We start from the raw sequence: 19,354 nt of genomic DNA, 5'->3' as shown, positions 1-19,354 counted from the left end.
CGTTTAGAAGACACTTTTGGTTTTACAATCTGAAGCCAGTATAGATACCTTGCTTGTTTATATTGGAAAGCATGGATGGATCATGATGGTAAGTGTGTGTGTGTGTGTGTGTGTGTGTGTGTGTGTGTGTATTCACAGTGTCACTTGTCTCCTTGCAAGTAATGCTTCTCACACTTTTGCCTTCAGTGTGAAGACTAGCACAATGAATGTGAAGTCATGTGTACCATTTGATTGCAATGATGGCAATTATTTGGTAAAGACTTACACAGCTGTGCTCAGTGCAGAAAACCCAAACTATGCAACTGCTTGCCCATATTTTGCCTAAAGGTGTATAATGAAGGTGCCAGCCAAAACTTCCTGGGGAGAGCATTCCACAAATGGGGAGCCATTGCAGAAAAGGCCAGTTCTTGTGTTTCCACCCTCCGGACCTCTCAGGGAGGAGGCACATGAAAAAGGGTCTCAGAGGATGGGAAGGTTCATACGAAGAGAGGTGATCCTGATATGTGTTAATTTTCTATTTATGGCTTTTGGTGAAACGAAATTATTGTGTACAAAAACCTCAACAAAAGAAGTACTGGAAAAAAGTTTTAATTTATTTTACAGGTTGTACAAGTAACAAAGAATTAACAACAACTCCTGTACACAAAATAATAACAATAAAAGCATCAGACAAGATGATCCTGACAGAATACATCTCAACAGTGCACACAAATGGGAGCTGGGTATGCTCTATAGCAGTAGTACTGTCCAGGAAGGCTGGTTTTGGCAAACTTGCTTCCTTTAGTATATACAGTTAAAACAATTGTGCTTTTGCCTATCCAGGGTAACAGTGCTCTTAAAAAGAAAAAAGAAAGGGAAAGGGGGGGGGGGAGTGAAATTGCACCCAGATCCAGAGATATGTTTCCACCATCTCAATCTAATAGGAGAAACAGATAATGAGTGTCTGTTTCATAGACCTCAATTTCTAATCCAGATACTGGAACCTTTTAGCCCAGGAAACACACATGCAAATACTTGTTTGTAACTGCCCCCTCCCATTGGATCGGAGCACATCTTTTTAAATTATAATGAAACTTTCCAGTCTTTTAAAAAGTCAATTGCCCCATTCTTCACCCTGCAACACGTCATTTACAAAAAAAGAAAGAAAAAGGACCAGAGCTTTAGCAGTTGAGATACTGGAATATATACGGAAAGGCTAATTGTGAAATATGTTAGGGGTGTGCCTCAGAACCAGAACCCCAAGTTGAAGGAGGGTGCCTTGGAGAGATTTTGAGCTTTTCAGAAGCAAAGCAGGCTCTGTTCAAGGTGTCATGAATAAAAATAGGCACCCCTGAAGCATTTCACGGTGCCTCAGCAATCCAAATGTCAAAAAATGCTGCAGACAAGCATCTGAGAAAAGCAAAAGTAATATCTCTAAGTGATGGGGAAATGGACAGCAGACACCATGGTGGGAAGGGGGCAGAGGAAGAGCTCTGCTATGGATGTCAAATCAAGATTATAATCAGAGGGAATGATTTTATCCCAAAAGTGAAAACCATTTTGTTCATCTGCCCCCCCAAATAAATGTCACAGGTGCTTAACACAAAAGCCCCAGACCTATTCACCTGGAATTTGGTCGGGTTTTTTTACCAGAAGGGAGCTTTCATATCTACAAATTTCAGAACTATTGCCCTCAAGACACTAGCCTGGGAGATTAAGGGATTCCTTTTTTTACCTATCCTAAAACTTTAAGAGACATTCTTCTGAAATTTAGCAGGAGTAATACATTGAGAAGGGGCAATAGCGTCTGTAAATTTCTTCCAATTCTGCCCTCCAAATGAAATAATATAGATATCTCCTTTACAAAAGGAATTGTGCCCAGCACAAAAGCTCGAAAACCAATGTGCTGGTAATTTTGAAGGGTCTATCCACTCTGGAGGGACTTTCATCCACTGTCAAAATGAGTTATAGCTGTTTTTAAATTTCCCAATAGTGAATTCAGATGGTGGGGTGGAGATGGTGGACTGGAGCACCAGGTATTTGGGTGGTCCTTGACCTGATGGTCCCTGAACTGTTTTCTGAAGGGCAAAACTGGGGTCTGAACGGAAACTTGTTGTCAGTGCACACACCACTATTGATTGTCTGAATAGGTGTTATCTCATTGGATAACAACCTATCTAAGCATTGTAGGATCTAAGAAGCTGCATAACTTCCACACTTGCTGAAGGCAGTGGGTAACCAGTATTGAAAGTTGCCACAAAGCAGACTAATTTGAATCCTCGCTTTTATGATCTTTCAAGGTATCAAATGTGCACATGCAAACAGAATACTAGCTGGCAATTGCATTCATTTTCGTTTAGCTCCATTACATTGTATTTCTTTTTCGTGGGACGTTATTCTGGCATTGTTGAAGAGAGAGACTCCAAACTCAATTGAAACGTTGAGTAGTCTTCACATTTTAGAAAGGGAGTAAGAAGGAGAATCTCCTCAAAGGATAAACATGAATATATTATACATTTATCTTCATTAATCTGAGGAGCTCCAGAGCTCCAAACAAAAGGAAAAACACAAATTATAAAACACCGCTTTATGAATTACAAGTCTTCACAAGTAAAATTATCCGAATGAAAACAAATTCCCTTTCTTACTGTGCATTTCTAAAGAGACTGTTCCTACAGTTTTGCATTAAGGGATCAGATTTTAACTACTGGGTATGTGTTGGAGATAGTGCTGGTCAATTATGATTCTCTATCACAGTAGCTATTTGTGGTAGGAAACAAGCAACAAATATATGTTATGGAAAAATTATGAAAGCAAAGAAGCCATTTATTCCTTACCTGTATTTGAACACTTTTAATTTTTTGCAATGTGATGAGCAAATGTAAATCCCACTAACTGTAACCTTGCCCAAGTTTCTGTAGGCTACCTTTTTGACTCTTTAAGTTCTGGGACAGCCTTTCCCATCCTGGTGCTCTCCAAGTTTTTTGGACTACAATTCCCATCAGACCCAAGCAACAAGGTCATGCTGGTTGAGACTGATGGGGGTTGTTGTCCAAAACATTGGGAGGGTGTTGGGTTGTGGATGGCTACTCTAGGGCTTGATCTCAACGGGGAATGCAGATCTTAAATGGTGATAGATTTTACTACTCAAGAGAAGAGATATATAGTAAAAGCTCAAGGCAAAGACACAGGGCAGGATGTGAGAAGTTTTTGCCAACATCCCATTGGTGAAATGCAGGGTTCCTGCCATTCAGGGAAAATTCCAGAATCTGTGCTCATGTAACTAAGAGCAGAGTTCTGACAAAGAAAAAAGAAGCTCATGGTCTCTGCATAATATGCAAACAATGAAGGGGCTGGAGGACCCAAAATGGCATCGCGCATAAAAAAGACAGTTGTGACATCCGGATTTAAAATTACTGTCATTTTAGATTTTCAATGAAACAACACCTAAATGAAATGCTGAGCCAAACACTGCAACTGTATTTTAAGCAGACCATTCCAGCATTTACATCTTTCCTAGCATCTTTTAAATCTTCCTTATTCTTCATCTAAGTGGCTTTTTTTCACACTCCCAAGTCTATGCACTTCTACTGAGAAGTAAGTCCAATTGTGCTCAGCGGTGTTTACTCTCAACTAAACTTGCATAGGATTGCAGCCTCATGGTGCAAATCCCATACATGTCCCCTTGAATTCTTCCAAGGTGCATAGGACTGCAGCCTCATTCCATTACATGAAAACCTTGCTTCTTCTTTTTTATGTAATATGATAGGCTTTCATCCACTTTCAATTCTATCTTTTCCTGTTGTGTTTATATTGAAAAACTGATATTTCCCTGAGATGCAAAACATAAAAGTGGTTTTGTTAACCAGTTTATTAGCCCTTTATAGACATGTGGAAATAGTCTAGATAAGGGGAGGAAAACATGACACAGAAGAATTAAGTAACAGGATTGAAGTTATGCCTGAGGATGAAAAAGGCACTAGTCTCAACTTCTTTAAGGTGATTGTGTGACACCTTTTATGGAAAATCAGTCTAGCTAGACTGCTCTAACATTACTATATTTCAAAAGGAAACATGCCAACATTACTATTATGGTCATTAAACAGCCTAAGGAACTTTTATTTTTGACTATTTTTGTGTGTGTGTGTCATCCTAAACACCATACGTTTTCCAGTAATATCTTCGGAGTTTACAAAACCAATCCTTAAGCCTACACTTTCCTCAAAAAATGTTCTTTCTCTCTGCTATGGGCTTCTTTTTGTAAGGAAAAGAATAGTAAAAATTAATGATAGCAAAGGCGAAGCTCACTGCCTATGCTGCAAAAATCAACAAGCAGTATTTTACTATTCATAGTTTCCTGGTGGGCAGGGGAAATCACATTCCTTTATGGGTTTATCCGTTTCATCCAATGTATGAATATCCTGATGAGAAAAGAGGCAGAATGCCACTGAATATGCACTGTAGGAAAAGGAAAAGAGAAGGCTTTTGCCTTCAGGTCTTGCTTGTGGACATCTGGTTGGCCACTGCAGCAAAAAGGATGCTGGACTAGGTAAGACTTGTTGGCCTGGTAGGTTCCTGCAGGAGCAAGATTATTCCATGCATTTGGGAATGGCATAATCAGCCCACCCTTCCTTCTACACAGCATTGTATCACTCTCTACAGGCACTGGTCTGAACACATAAGGGTTAAAAGAGTAGTGAGATGCAGGCATGCACATAGGCTACACTCCCTTTGTCTTGAGGTCCCTCACAGGCTATTATGCACTGAGCACTAAAACCTGTGCAGGTCCTGTCTGTTCCTTTAAACACACTAAATGTGTGAAGGTCATACGAGTGTGTGTGAAAAGGCCTCGAATATCTGAAAAGGGCTAAAATGAAGATTTATTCTGCATTTGTTTTTCTTCTGTTTTCTTCTTCTATATGGCAGAAATCTGCAGGTGAAACCACATGGGAGAACCACTGGTTGTTCCCCCAACATGCATTTCTGAAGTCGCTCCATCAATTGTGCTTTGATCCTCTAGATTTACAGCCATTCTGTTTACGGCTTTTTTTGTTCATACAAAACCCTTAATAATTCTCATTGTCTGCTGTCTCAGAACAAAAAACACAGCCCCATATAGAAAGTGGAGCTTCAAAGAAGTGAAAAGGCACGGGAACTTGTCGGTGGTATTTTCACATATTGCTCATCAGGATGCTATAGAACGGGAATAATGCACATAATTGTCCAGCACTATGAAGAATCTGCATTTTAAAAGTGGTTTTGTAAACTAAAAACAAAACCCACTATGCCAACTAAACTATACAGACTTTGACATTTCAATGATATTTATAACTTACATTAATTCTGATTAAATATCTTGATTCAATTATATTATGGTCATAGTCTGACCACTATATTTTTTTTAAGGGAAAGCATCTGTTTCAGATTTTCAAGGCATATATAAAAAGCAAAGTCAAGTTAAGGAATTTGTCCTTCAAACAAAATCTAGACACCAAGTTAGCAGTAAACAAATAAACAAAAAAATGACTGAAAACAGTTTCTAAAGCAGCACAGCAACAAGTACTAAATTTTACACGTTTTCATCATTTGAAGGAAAACAAATCTACATCGATTACAAAATCAGCATAATCTTTGGTACCAAATGTAAGGGCACCTGCTTGTTAACAATATCATCTTCATAACAAAAATCTTGCCTTAAAGACAGCTCAAAACATCAGATTGTTTAAAAGTGCTAACTTGCAATTTAGCTTCTGTTAAGTTTGTACTTTAGGCCAGACTAAATGTTACGATAAACACACTTTCAGGGGAAAAAGTATGTTTAAACTACTTCTGTTTTGAAGAAAAAGCAACTTTGGGATCTGGAACACACACCTAGATCAGGATAGTATCCTGTGGAAAATTCCTTGCCCTTGCTGCGATTTGTCTCCTAAAGATAGCAATGTACACTCTATACAAGTTTGTACACACCGTGTATTTCGTATTGTGTTCTCCTAAATACATTCAAGAGCCATCAGCAGCTAGAGAGAAGAGGTCAGCAGAAAAATTACCATATTTTTTGCTCTATAAGACTCACTTTTTCCCTCCTAAAAAGTAAGGGGAAATGTGTGTGCGTCTTATGGAGCGAATGCAGGCTCTGCAGCTATCACAGAAGCCAGAACAGCAAGAGGGATTGCTGCTTTCACTGCGCAGTGATCCCTCTTGCTGTTCTGGCTTCTCAGATTCAGAATATTTTTTTTTCTTGTTTTCCTCCTCCAAAAACTAGGTGCGTCTTGTGGTCTGGTGCATCTTATAGAGCGAAAAATACGGTAGTTTGGAGCCCTGATGTGGAATGTGTCACCAGTCCAGATTGTGACTACACAGCTGCTTTTTGTTCAGAAGTTTGAGCACACTTTTGTCGTGTGTTTATTGTAACATGCAGTTCACCCTAAAAGAAGCACCTAAAAGCAGTTGGGAGATCCTAAGCTTTTTTCAACAAGTTATACCATCCAGAACAACCTAGTGAGATGTCCCTCCCCGCTCCCATTTCCCATACACGTCCCGACATCGCCTTCACCAGCAGAACATGTTCCTAGCAGTGGCTGGTGCTGAGATATAGGGCTGCGGGGGCACAACCTGATGACTGGCTCTATGTGTTACTGCAGCAGCAAGTTGTCACGTGGAGGCAACTTCAGCTGCAATGCGTAAGCTGAGCAATAAGATGCAATGAAGATTTTGTTTAAAAAATAAGATCTTCTAAGACCACTTCTTGAAGATTACTTAAAATGTTCATAGTATTATCTTGTCAAAATCCCTTAAGGGGCTCCAATACCCAAACACCATAGAAAATGAATGACAATTTTAAAAACAGGGAGGAAAAAGAGAAAGGTTATAATACAAAGCCAGGGATGGCCCCGGCTGAAGGTATTTTGCTTGATGTTTGTGATGTTATCCACTGCTCTGCCAATTCCGCCTTGATTGTTGCTGCCAAATGCAAAGTATTTCCTTCAGGGCAGCCCCACCTCTTGGGTATTTCGTTACACGCTGCCAGACTTTGTGTTGGCAAATGAGCAGCAAATGGACTATTTGCTTCTTTAACAGGTGATGAATGCATCGTTGGATCTTGTAAACACTACTGATTTTATACATTCAAGCTTTGCTCTTAGAGAAAGTGGCACTTACTCGAACCATTGCACTCAAGATTTAGCACTTCAACAGGTAAAAATGTTCGCTGGTACGGGAGTTCCGGTGCACTTCCTTGTTCTCCAATGGCTTGGTACAGCGCACAGGGATAAATCCACTGTTTTGATCCCACTGCTCTTCCATAAAATCTGCATGGCGAAGCCCATATCCGGCACTTCTCCTAGTCCTCGACTCGCGCTTTATTACTGCGCACACCGCCCCGTCGTCAATTTAAGTGCTCCTCTGTTATGTAACATACTTAAAGTTTTAAACTCTAATGGCATCCTATGTGGGCTGGCATTAGAAAAAAATCGATACTTTAAGTCATCGTAATAGTGATATTTGACTGGCTTTCCATTTATATCCTTCGGGAAGGGCCAGAATCCATAGAGATGAATTTCGTCGCAGAACCTCGTAGCAAGTGTGTACATGAGGAGTCCTGTGCTAGGTCGCTTGATGAAAACCTTGTTGGTCAGCCAATAACTGAAAGGGAAGTGAAAAACAAGAGATGCACATTTGATTATTCGGATATCTAGTTTGCACTTCAGCATGCACAACGCTCTCTCTCTCTCTCTCAAAATAAAATAAAATTATAACAACATTGAATGCATTTTGATAATTACAAATGTTATAATCACCATGGAGATGAAAGTCCCATCCTATTTCTGTGGCCCATCCCATCCCATTTCTGCATTAATCTGATTTTTAATTTTTTAAAATAATTAAACCTATTGATGATGTATTGTTAAACATAGTTCCTTTTAGGAAACACGCTTGCAAATGTGTTTACTCTAATAGAAGTGTTGTTGTTTTTAAAAAGGAGCATTTTGATACAGTTTTTGAGATGAGAACAGCATTGGAACATTTGAGAAGTGAGAAAGCTGGTAGATAACAAAAGTTCAATCCAAACAGTAGCTGAGAAGGTGCAGAACAGGTCAATTCATATTGAAATCTAGAAAGACTGAATTACTCACACATCACTAGTGGAGAAGTCCAGGAGGAGTATACACTTTGCAGGTACACAGTTCAAGTATAAAGGCCACTTACCTCCCAAGCATATTACTATTTTAGCTTCTTCAATGATTGGCATTCTATTTCTTTTCCTGGGGGTGAGGCATAACACCTCCATATTTTTCTCCCACACGCACAACCCAACAAACCATCAGAATCAATTATGACTATACAGTGGTACCTCGGGTTACAGACGCTTCAGGTTACAGACTCCGCTAACCCAGAAATAGTACCTCGGGTTAAGAACTTTGCTTCAGGATGAGAACAAAAATCGTGCTCTGGCGGCGCGGCGGCAGCAGGAGGCCCCATTAGCTAAAGTGGTGCTTCAGGTTTAGAACAGACCTCCAGAACTAATTAAGTTCTTAACCTGTGGTACCACTGTACATCTTGCTAAGTATGGATATGAAATCAACGGATCAACTGGGCTAACTTACAGGATCAGCAACAGTTCATACCCAACGGTTGCATGAGCTGAAGATACCTTGTCGTTTTGTCCCTTGCAGTCCTGTGTGGCCCTGAAAACATTCTTCCCAGGGCTGCAGGACCTTCCTGAACAAGCTATGTGGCAGAGGGCTGCAGTGTGAAGGGAGAATTGCCCATAATCAGGTGCAGAAATGTTGCACCACTAAAGCGGGCACTTGTGATACAATATACGCCTTGTGCATTATTGCTATCATCATCATTATTTGGGTGAATGGTATTTTCAAAGCAGTGAGTAAACACAGAGATTGAATTTGAGCCTTCTGTTGCTCAGCGGAGGAAGGGGGGGGGGGGCAGAAAGAATCTGGAGCGAGCCTCCTTCCAGCTCAAGTGACCAGCTGACAGTGGCAACTGTCAATCAGGTGCTGTGTATGTATGCGATGAACCAGTTGCGACTTTTGAGATATGTGACTGGCTCTAGCATCTCTTTATAGCAACCATGCCTCCAGCCCCAAATTGAATCAGAACCACCTTGTGGGAATTCCTTGCAGATGACCACAGTACAACAACAGTCAGGTTGTCTATCCACAGCTGTGACCAGAGGAGGAATGATGGCTAGAAACACCCGGTTGCATCTGCAGCAGCACAACTGGATGTCTTCATCTGCCTCAACTGCAACAAAACATGTCTCTTCCACAGGGCCAGATTTAGGTTTGATGAGGCCCTAAGCTACTGAAGGTAATGGGGTCCTTTATATGTCCAGCTGTCCTTTGTCAACAACAAATTGTCATTTTTGTGTGTGTTGAACGTATGCTATGTGGTAATTTACGGACCTAATAGGTTCATACACAACACAAAACACTGTAACCTCCAACAGTTTGACTTCACCCCAAAGGTGTACCCCTCCATTGTCTCCCAAGACAGACCAAAGCCAACTGGGTGAAGAAGGGTGTTAACTCTTCCCCCACTGTTTTCATGTGCAAATAATTTCTCCTCCTACTCATTTTGGAGAAATGTACAGTCATACCTCATGTTATGTTTGCTTCATGATATGTTTTTTCAGGTTGTGTCCCATGGTGACCCGGAAGTACTGGAAAGGGTTACTTCTGGGTTTCACCACTTGCGCATGAGCAGATGTGCAAAATGATGTCACGCGCATGTGCAGAAGCGGCGAATCACAACCCGCATGTGCGCAGACGCGCCGCTGTGAGTTGCGTTCTGCTCATGTTGCGAATGGGCCTCCGGAACGAATCCTGTTCGCAACCAGAGGTACCACTGTATGTGGATGCAATATGGCTTCCCCAATAAGGCAAATAGCAGCTTGGGGGAAGAGGGGCATAAAGGTGGCAAGGAGATTGGATTTACCCACCCATCCTGTTGTGCCGCAATGCGGTCCATCATTACCGTCCACCATGATACTTAGAAAAACAACAATTCTTAAGGGAAGGGTGATCAGTTCACAAACCTGCAATTCCTTGCTTAGTTTAGAATGATCAGTCCAGAACTCAGAACCAGCCTTTTGCTCATGCCATTCCCACTCTATGAAGGCTTAAGCACATGGAAATGTATTTGTGCGAAATAGAAACGATCAAACAGGATTATCTCTTTTGTTAATGCTGTGCCTCAGCCCTTCTCTGGTTTTCAGCAAAATCTCCTTCTGAATATAGCAACAATTATTTTATTTTATTTTTTTAAAATCTGTTTTGCCAGGCTTAGCTTTGGCTGTCATCAGTCACATGTTGGGCAGGGTCCCCCCCCCTTCCAAAGCCTACATTAGTTGTGACTTGAAATCTCTAAAAAGCAAATGTTGAAGCAACAGCAGCAGACCTGGGGAGGGGATGGAGTATGTGAAGCATTTGCTAATTTTAGTTATTTTCTTGTCTGTTAAGAGGGGGAGGGAGGGAGGGAGAATCCTGACTTGCAGCAAATCCTTCAGTAGATAATTAAGGGCCACTTTTCTGGTATGCTATGAATAAACCTAAAAGAAATGTAGTCTGAAAACAGACACTGAGCCAAAACACTTGTCTTACCGAAGTTTGATTTTTATTCAAGCTTCTTACCATTTCACAAGTTCAGCCAGGAGCTCTTTTGTTGTTGTTAGAAGCAGAATATGAGACACATAAAGCTATACATATTTTGGTTCCAGACTAGGCTCTGGATGCTTCCAGCCAGGAATGTATTCTGCAATCTCAGCAGCTCATGTATGCAGGTTTTGTGGCATCATCGTCATCAAAATGCCAGGCACAACTCTTTTTTTAATCCGGATTTTCCCTTACTGTGAAAAATCCAATTTGTAAAAAAAAGAAAAAATCTATTATGTTGCCCTAGTCACTGCTGGTGTGGGAACTCATTACTGGGGGGGGAAGCCCCCACCTCATTTTCAGGGCAGGATATGTGTGTGGCGATGTTTTGAGGGGTGTTCTCTAGAACTATCCCCTACCATTTGTTCACCATCAAATCACAACCTAGCCATTTGGTTTAGTTAGCCCCCAATATCAAATGATGTGAGTGTGACTCCGAATTGTGTATTTGGCACCTACTTCCACCGATTGCTGCAATGTAATGGCACCTCCGAATTTCAACAACCCAGTTCGAAGGAGGATTTCCACACAGTAAATGTGGGTAACTGATGGTTGCCTCAAGGTCTGCAATCACAGTACATACACTGGCCTTAAAAAAGTTATTATATGGGGGTTTTCTGGAAGACTAATTTTGTCGCCCCCCCCCCCCATTTTTGTGGGGAAAATGTGTGATTGTCTGTCAACTGTTACGGGGTCTTTCAAGGTATTCTTGGGGACTTTTATACTGCCTCTCTGCTCCCCCAAAATTAAACAGCAGATAAATATAGCCAGATATCAAGCTTGTACAAAACCTCCATAGAAATGGGTCTTGAAGGGCCAAAACTTCAAGCCTCCGCTTTGTCCTTTGTGAAAAATGATACCTATGAGGTGGTAATAGTTGCCTGTTTCTGGTGATCTTTTTTTTTTTTTAAGTACACATGCACAGGTACAGAAATAACATGTGCATTGGTACCTTGGTTCCCAAACGGTTTAGTTGACGAACAAATAGGCTCCCGAATGCCGCAAACCCAGAAGTAAGTGTTCTGGTTTGTTCCGGTTATCGGCATTGTTTCCGGGGCCAATCAGCCAATCAGAAGCTACACCTTGGTTTTCGAAGGTTTTGCAAGTCGAATGGACTTTCAGAACAGATTGAGTTCGAGAACTGTATACATGTCCAGAATGGGAGAAGGTGGAGGAGCAACAAAGTAACAGAGTAAAGACAAACAGTCAAGCTCCCCCTGCTGGTGCGGATGGCAAACAGCAAAATAGCAGTGAACACCAAGGAATAAGAAGAATGGACTGTGTGGAAGCAAACACACGAGGGGGGGGGGGAATAGATCTAAACAACCCATTTGCTATATAAAGCTCATGTCAGGAAGTGCTCCTCCAACACTGGGAGGAAACTCTGTTGGCAATTGTTCTTTGGTCCTACTAAAAGAGTTGAATAAAAGCACAGCAGCAGAAATAATGAATAAGGCACAGCTGCATATATTTGAGACAATGTCACTTCGCCACTGTGTGCAGAAACACTACAAGTGTTAGAGAAATAGATTGCAGGCTTCTATAAATGTCCTGCTTGGACAGAAGTTCTGATCATCATGTGCCTATAGCATAGAGCTCCTTCTTTGGCTGTTGTGGATGGAACAATGGTCCCTCTTTCAACAGGCATTGTGTGGGGCAGGAGAACCTCATGCCAGCACTGGCTGCCCACTGTACTGAACCTGCATTCAACCCTGAGCAAGGAAATAAAGAGGAAATAAAGAGCAGCAAGGAAATGGAACTCTGGATCCCAAGCCAGGCATTCAATTCTCAACAAGAAGTTGCTTTGGGAAAGATCAGCTTTAGCCAGCAGAAACTGGAATCTTGTGATGGCTGTAGGTTTTTTTTTGTTTTGTTTTTTGTAACATGAACAGTCTCAGCTTTCCAGGAATGCAGTAGAATATGTTTCTATGGCTCAAATAACCCTGGCATTCATATCACAGGGAAAGAAGAAATAACCCAACCTCATTTTGCATCGTAGTCAAACAATTTACAAAAGTGGAGTTGGTCCCATGGAGCTGAAGCAACTTTAAAATGAAAGGTGAAGATGACACACTCATACGCACTGTCCCATATACAGAAGTTTGGGTTTATCAGCTGGAAGTTGGTATCAGCTTCCTTCTACATGAATCTCATAGAGCATCTGGGATTTGCCAGATGCACTGCTCTGCCTTGGGCTAGCTTCCTTGGTTAGGCTGGTGCCAATGCCCAGTTTTCTTTGCTTGGACCCATGCCTAGAGTGAACATCTGCTGAGTTTTTTATTCTGGACTAGATTTCTAGTGCCTACTGCAAATTCAGATTTACTATGCTGGCATATGCTTAGCACAACCAGTTCCAGGTTTTATTGGGTGCTTGCGAAAGAAAATCCTTGTCAGTAGGCCCTCCTAGTCAACATTTTGCCCACAGAGCTTCCAAAAACAAGACAATGCCTTTGAGAATGTACAAAATGTTTTCTCGCTTGCTTAAAAAAGCAGAAAGTTATAGGACTGCCAAGTGCCAACCAACAGCAACCCAATAACCTAGCAATAAATCCTGGCTCATGGTGTCCACATGGGGAGACACAAAGACCTAACTGGAGAAAGTATAGACTGGAAGAAAGTGAGGCGGAGAAAGTCTCTCTCTTTGGCTACCATCAGCCTTATGGCTCAGCTTCAGGATTTTCCAAGAGGCAGTTGTTTCTAGAAACACCAGTCACCTTGTTCTTGCCAGGGAGTGGTGGTTGTGGGTCAGGGCGGCCTGCTCCTGGGCCAAAGCAGCCTTCTGGGCCCTGCACAGCTGGGAGATGATGCCATTTCCTCCTCGGTTGCGAGGTCTGTCAGAGCCCACCCATGTCTTCAGCCAATTGTGGGTGGGCCAAGGGAGCATGGCCTGGGAAGCGGACCAGAGGGGAGACTTCCCCCCTCTGTTTCACTCTTTTCTACAACTCCTGATTATGGATGATTTTTTAATAACTATGAAGAAATATCGGTTTGGTTATTAAAATTATGAATTGTTATTTGGGACATCATTGAAATGCCCTTATGAGATCAGAAATGTGTTGCCATTGAAATGTGCATTGTTCATGTTTATTTACTGGTGTAACTGACCATTTATCTTGTATATTGTGAGCTGCCATGAACACAATTTCCTTATAAAAAGGGGGTGAGACTTTTAGGGCTTGCGCAAGGGGACTTTCCTTTCTTCTCCTACTCTTTGTGGTCCTTCATGCCTCCTCAAAGGTGCTCTAGAAGGTGCCCCAACCCTCCAGGGCAGATTTGTGGCTGCATGGGAAGGAGAGAATGGAAATGTGTTCCACAAATGGAATGGTATTCAACTAAAACAGACTTAGAACAGACCCACTGAAATTGATGGGTCTAATGTAATCACATTCACTCATTGAAATATATGAGTGGGTGGCACACATGATGAACAAAATTTGCATTTTCTTGAAATGAATGCAGATGCATGCTGGCTCATCGCATCTGCTGCCTGCTTGGTTCACACTACCCTTTTCTCCACTTGGCTATGTACCTGCGTGAAGAAATTCAGTAGTTTTAGTTGACCCTTAGAAAATAAGAGGGGAAATGAACAAACAAAAGACACATTTCCCACATTCCGCACAAGTCTTGATGTGGTGATATTAAGCCAAAAGGCAGAACCAAAAATAACGGCTGAGTACTTTATAAATGAGAAAGGAGCCCAGGCTCAATCTCAATTTCTATAAATCTAGGACACCTTGAAATTCACAGTGAAATTTTGCAGCTTCTAACCATCTCAGAGAGAATCCAAGTGCATCCAAGTAACAAAAATGACTTGAGGCATTTAACCTGCAGTTTAGAACTTAAATCCCTTTCCAGAGGCTGAATTTGTAATTAATCAGTCAATAACACATCTCATCCCAGTAAATCCCTGGCTTCCAGTTTCTGCTTAAATGATTTTAAAACTGACCTGTGGGTTTATTTGGCTTCTATGATTTGTTCCTAGATCATGCAACTGAACCGGTTAGTGAACAGCATTGCTGCCTAAGAGATCAGTCAAATCTGATTATTGGAAAATTGCTTAACCAGAAAAGTAATTGTTTGATTAATAGTCTGCTTGCACTGTTTCTGTCCTATGGGTGAGTAAATTCAGGTAATTCTTAGTCATTAGGAAATCCTGACATGGCAGTGTTTCTTTGAAGACACAGATTCTACTTATAGAAATCCTTCCCACCACAATTACCAAGACAATGACCCAACAGGAATTGGGGGTTGGGAGGGGGAAAGAAGCAGTTTGAGGCCTCAGTGGACATAAATTTTAACAGGCATGGAGCAAGCACTTTAGAATTATCTGATAAAATGTCCCATTTAAAATCTCCTGTGCATGTGATCCAGCAATTGTTTTATCTGCACATGAGCTACTGACATGAACACACACAAGAGGCTGTCCACCATGCAGTTCCCAATCCTTGCTGACCATCTGTTAACAAGATGCATGAGAGTATATCTGGATGAGAACAATCTGGATTGTGTTGGGGAGGGAAGTAAAGGGCGCACATTATGCATGCCTTTAAATGGCTCCACAGCTGTTCATTACACATGTGTTATTTTCTCATAATGAAAGCAGTATTTTTGGAGCAAATCCTTTGAGAAAAATGATGGAAATGGTGTCATCTGTGAAAACTATGATTAGTAACAAAACTAAGTTTTCCAAGTCTTAAACATGGACACCACATTGAATCCATCTGTGTAAATGCAGTGGTGTGAAGGAGGAAGTGGGGCCACCTCACTTGCAAGAACTTGCAGGTCCACCTCAAGCAGATCTACTCTAGGCCCGCCATTTTTTGCCAGTTGTTATTGCCCATATGGCTGATATGATGAAGGATCAGGTTGGTGTGGCTGAAGCCATTGTGAGCTGTCTGCTATCTGTGCAACTTGGGGGAAACATAGCCACTTGTACACAAAGAGCTTTCCTTGTTAGTTGGCTACCACCACAAACATAGCCCACCTCGTACATCCTTGGATTACTGTACAAGCTGGGGAATGGCAGGGCATTATTGGAAGGCACTGGGTCTGGTCCCTGCCTTAAACACAAGCCTATCAAGGAACAAAAGGAAGAATATAAACATAATAAATAAAAAAGAAAACTATCAGGAAAAGATAAAACAATCCAGCCTATTCATACAAAATAAGTAACAGCATTTGCTCAGCAATGATTTCACACTGATCTCACACCATTTCTATTTTTCTGGGTCTGGCAGTTTGAAGACCCTGATAACACATCAATTCATCAATCACCACAGAATGTACTTGTCATTTTGTCACAATTTGTTAATCTATTCAATGGACCTCAAGTAGTGCATTAAGTAATATAATTGACATCTGTCACTGTACAAGCCTTATTTTGTCTTTGATCTCATTTTCCCCAGGGGGAAAGACATTTTTGGAAGAGTTTTCTTTATGTTATCCAAAGCTTGCTTACTCAAGATTAAGAGTGATATCCAACAAAGTTTTACTCAGAGCAGACCCACTGAAATTAATGGACCTAACTTAGTCATGTTCATTTATTTCAGTGGGTTTATTCTAGGTAAGCTACTAACATGGGTTTGAAACTGCGGGAGGCAGTGGAAGACAGGAGTGCCTGGCGTGCTCTGGTCCATGGGGTCACAAAGAGTCGGACACGACTAAACATTAGACCCTTCAATTTCAGTGGGTCTGTTCTAAGTAACTTTTAGTTGAATACCATTCCATTTCCACTCTCTCCTCCCCATGCAGCCACAAATCTGCTTCTCTTCCAGGAGGAATTCACATTCCCATTGTCAACTTCACTTACATTCTGACATGAGTCTAAGGTGATTCTTTGAAAGGTGAGATAGTTTGCCAAACTGCCACACACCACTGCAGGGCCAAGGGTGGGCGGCCGGAAAGATTCTCTGCTCTGTGTTTAAGCACTGGGAAGCAAATCACTCAGCCCCATGCAGGTGCATAGATGCTCACTTGGTAGGTGTCCTTGCTGATGTCAAGGAAGGTAAAGGACTTCTGCCAGGGATGCTAAGTACCTGTCTCTACTCCTTCCTCTGAGCACTTATGGTAAGTGCAGAAAGTCTCATCTGGCTTTAATTGTCCCAAAGAGCTGGCTTGAGATCCCAATTAAGGAAACTTCTCAATGTTGCACATGCCTTCACTGAATGCAACTTGTGTATTTTTGCATATAAATAACACGTGAACAATACAAAGGAAGAAACAGGCTCCACTGTGCCATACAGAATATCCGCAATCAGAAGAAGGGAATGAATAAGCTGCGATCCACCACTGATGTGCCCAACACTATATGCAAGAATAAGGTAAAAACCTAATATAATGACTCTGGAGCAGCCCCACCAAACGGAGTGGGATCTATTTCCCAGAATAGGACTGTAAGGAAGACAAGGTTAAATATGCAGCCTGAACTATTTATCATCTGAAGTCTTATTCTTAGGAACTGATAGCACCGATTTATCCAGAGCATAGAAGATTGAAAATATCAGGCTCTAATGCCACAGGGTGGCTGAATGCGCCAAATGTTGATGTTATTTCTGGGAAACACAAATGTCTCAGCGTGTCAAACAACTGCCATATGATATTTAAAAGAAGACGAGAAAGATACCAACAGTCCTCTACTAGTTTTCAAAACTGTCTAGTTCCAGCATTTTAAAAGGATGCCAAATTCATGTAAATTGAACTGATGCTGTGCATTCAATATATATAAATCTGTGTATACAACATATAATCCGTATATGATAAAGTAATCATTATATACAACTTAGTAAAGGAAAAAGGTACCCCTGACTGTTAGGTCCAGTCACAGACGACTCTGGAGTTGCTGCATTCATCTCACTCTATAGGCCGAGGGAGCTGGCGTTTGTCTGCAGACAGCTTCCGGGTCATGTGGCCAGCATGACTAAGCCGCTTCTGGCGAACCAGAGCAGTGCACGGAAACGCCGTTTTACCTTCCTGCTGGAGCAGTACCTATTTATCTACTTGCACTTTGACATGCTTTCGAACTGCTAGGTGGGCAGGAGCTGGGACCAAGCAACGGGAGCTCACCCCGTCACGGGGATTCAAACTGCCGACCTTCTGATCGGCAAGCCCTAGGTTCTGTGGTTTAGACCACACACCACCCACCACCCACAACTTAGAACTGATGTATAATAGATGCCCCATTTTATATGCAAACAGTTTGTTTTATGAAAAAAATTAGGTACTCCACCTCAGACTTGACTATGGTTGACTCTAGAATTTTGTATCAGTCTTCATCGAATCTTCAGAAATATAAGCAAGCCGATCATTCATTATCTAAGGGGAGAACTGAACCTGGTTGATGTGGTGGCACTGTGGTCTAAACCACTGAGCTTGCCAATCAGAAGGTTGCCAATCAGAAGGTTGGCGGTTCGAATCCCCGTGATAGGGTGAGCTCCCATTGCTCGGTACCTGCTCCTGCCAACTCAGCAGTTCGAAAGCGTGTCAAAGTACAAGTAGATAAATAGGTACCACTGCAGCGGGAAGGCAAATGGCATTTCCGTGTGCTGCTCTGGTTCCCCAGAAGTGGCTTAGTCATGCTGGCCACATGACCCAGAAGCTGTCTGTGGACAAACGCCGGCTCCCTCGGCCAATAAAGTGAGAGAAGCGCCGCAGCCCCAGAATCGTCCGCGACTTGACCTAACGGTCAGGAGTACCTTTACCTTTTACCTCTCTCTGTAATGCATGCTGTGACATCACCACTTGTTCTACCTCACTGCCTGCTTTTGCCTGGGGGTATGGAAAAGCACATAAAACCACACCACAGAGTGCCTAAATATTTTGAAGAGGAAGGCAGATAACTCAGTTTGAGCACTCATGTTTCAAGCGTAATGCCTAGTTCCTCCCTAAAATGACAAATGAACCCATAATATTCCTCTGGACAGAAAAGATTAATGGGAAAGAATGCATTATCAATACAGCCTGCAGCAGTTAACAGGGAAGCAAGGAAAATGCAAACAAATACCAAGGAGAAAGTTTAGACACTTTTCTTCCCCTTAAAGAAAAAATATCCTGAGTCCAAGCTCTGTTGGTGAGATTTCATATGCAAAACACCGAATGACTGATGTGAATTTGAATTATGTTAGATGGGTGCTGGTGAAGTAAGATAGATATTGCTCAGACTGCCATTATTGACTAGATTTGTTCTGACTAATCTAGAGCATTGCTTTGCAATATGATTCACCTTAAGGACTATTCAGATACTGCAAAATCTGGCATGGCACATGAGACAAGATAAAATTTTGAGCTGTGCTGAGATTTTGACCATTTTTTTCCTCCTAGCAATTTGCATGGGGGAGTCCTAAACATACATCACTCTAAATAGAGGGGAATATAAATTTGTTAGAAATTCTCCAAATTGTGTTTACCTTTTTTAATGTTTTAAGGTGGGTGAATGTGTGTGTGTGTGTGTGTGTGTGTGTGTGTGTGTTATATCTGGCTCTGCAGATGCACCAGAATGCATTCTTCACAAGAGGATCTGTGGACAAGTGGAAAAGCTTCCCTTGGTAGCAATAGAAAGATTCAAGTTTAAAGTTCAAGTTTAAAACAGGAGGTAAGGAATCCTGAAATTTAAGAGTAAGTACAGTCCTTTGTGTAGCCAAAATAGCACCATCTACACATAAGAGGCAGCTATGAGCAGGTTTGGGGAAGCAGCCAATTTTAGAGAAATG

General features: G+C 41.7%; 1 protein-coding gene across 2 annotated transcripts in view; it reads right to left on the bottom strand.

Moving 5' to 3' along the window:
* Positions 1–572: 572 nt before the first annotated feature.
* Positions 573–19,354, bottom strand: part of ST8SIA4 (ST8 alpha-N-acetyl-neuraminide alpha-2,8-sialyltransferase 4) — an 87,961-nt gene continuing 69,179 nt past the window's right edge. The window contains exons 5-6 of one of the 2 annotated variants that reach the window (XR_014503087.1): positions 3,458–7,620; positions 573–3,426 (exon numbers count right to left, since the gene is read on the bottom strand). Coding sequence is in view for 1 of the 2 variants with exons in the window: in XM_083404263.1 (XP_083260389.1) it covers positions 7,341–7,620 (280 nt within the window). In the remaining variant the exon portion in view is untranslated. Of the gene's footprint in view, positions 7,621–19,354 lie in introns of both variants that reach the window. The other variant, XM_083404263.1, reaches the window with a different exon arrangement.

The sequence above is a fragment of the Podarcis tiliguerta genome (genome assembly GCF_965153285.1).
Source record: "Podarcis tiliguerta genome assembly, chromosome: 11".
Lineage (NCBI taxonomy): Eukaryota > Metazoa > Chordata > Lepidosauria > Squamata > Lacertidae > Podarcis > Podarcis tiliguerta.
Note: the sequence above shows the minus strand (reverse complement) of the source record. Positions and strands in the feature narration are given on the sequence as shown.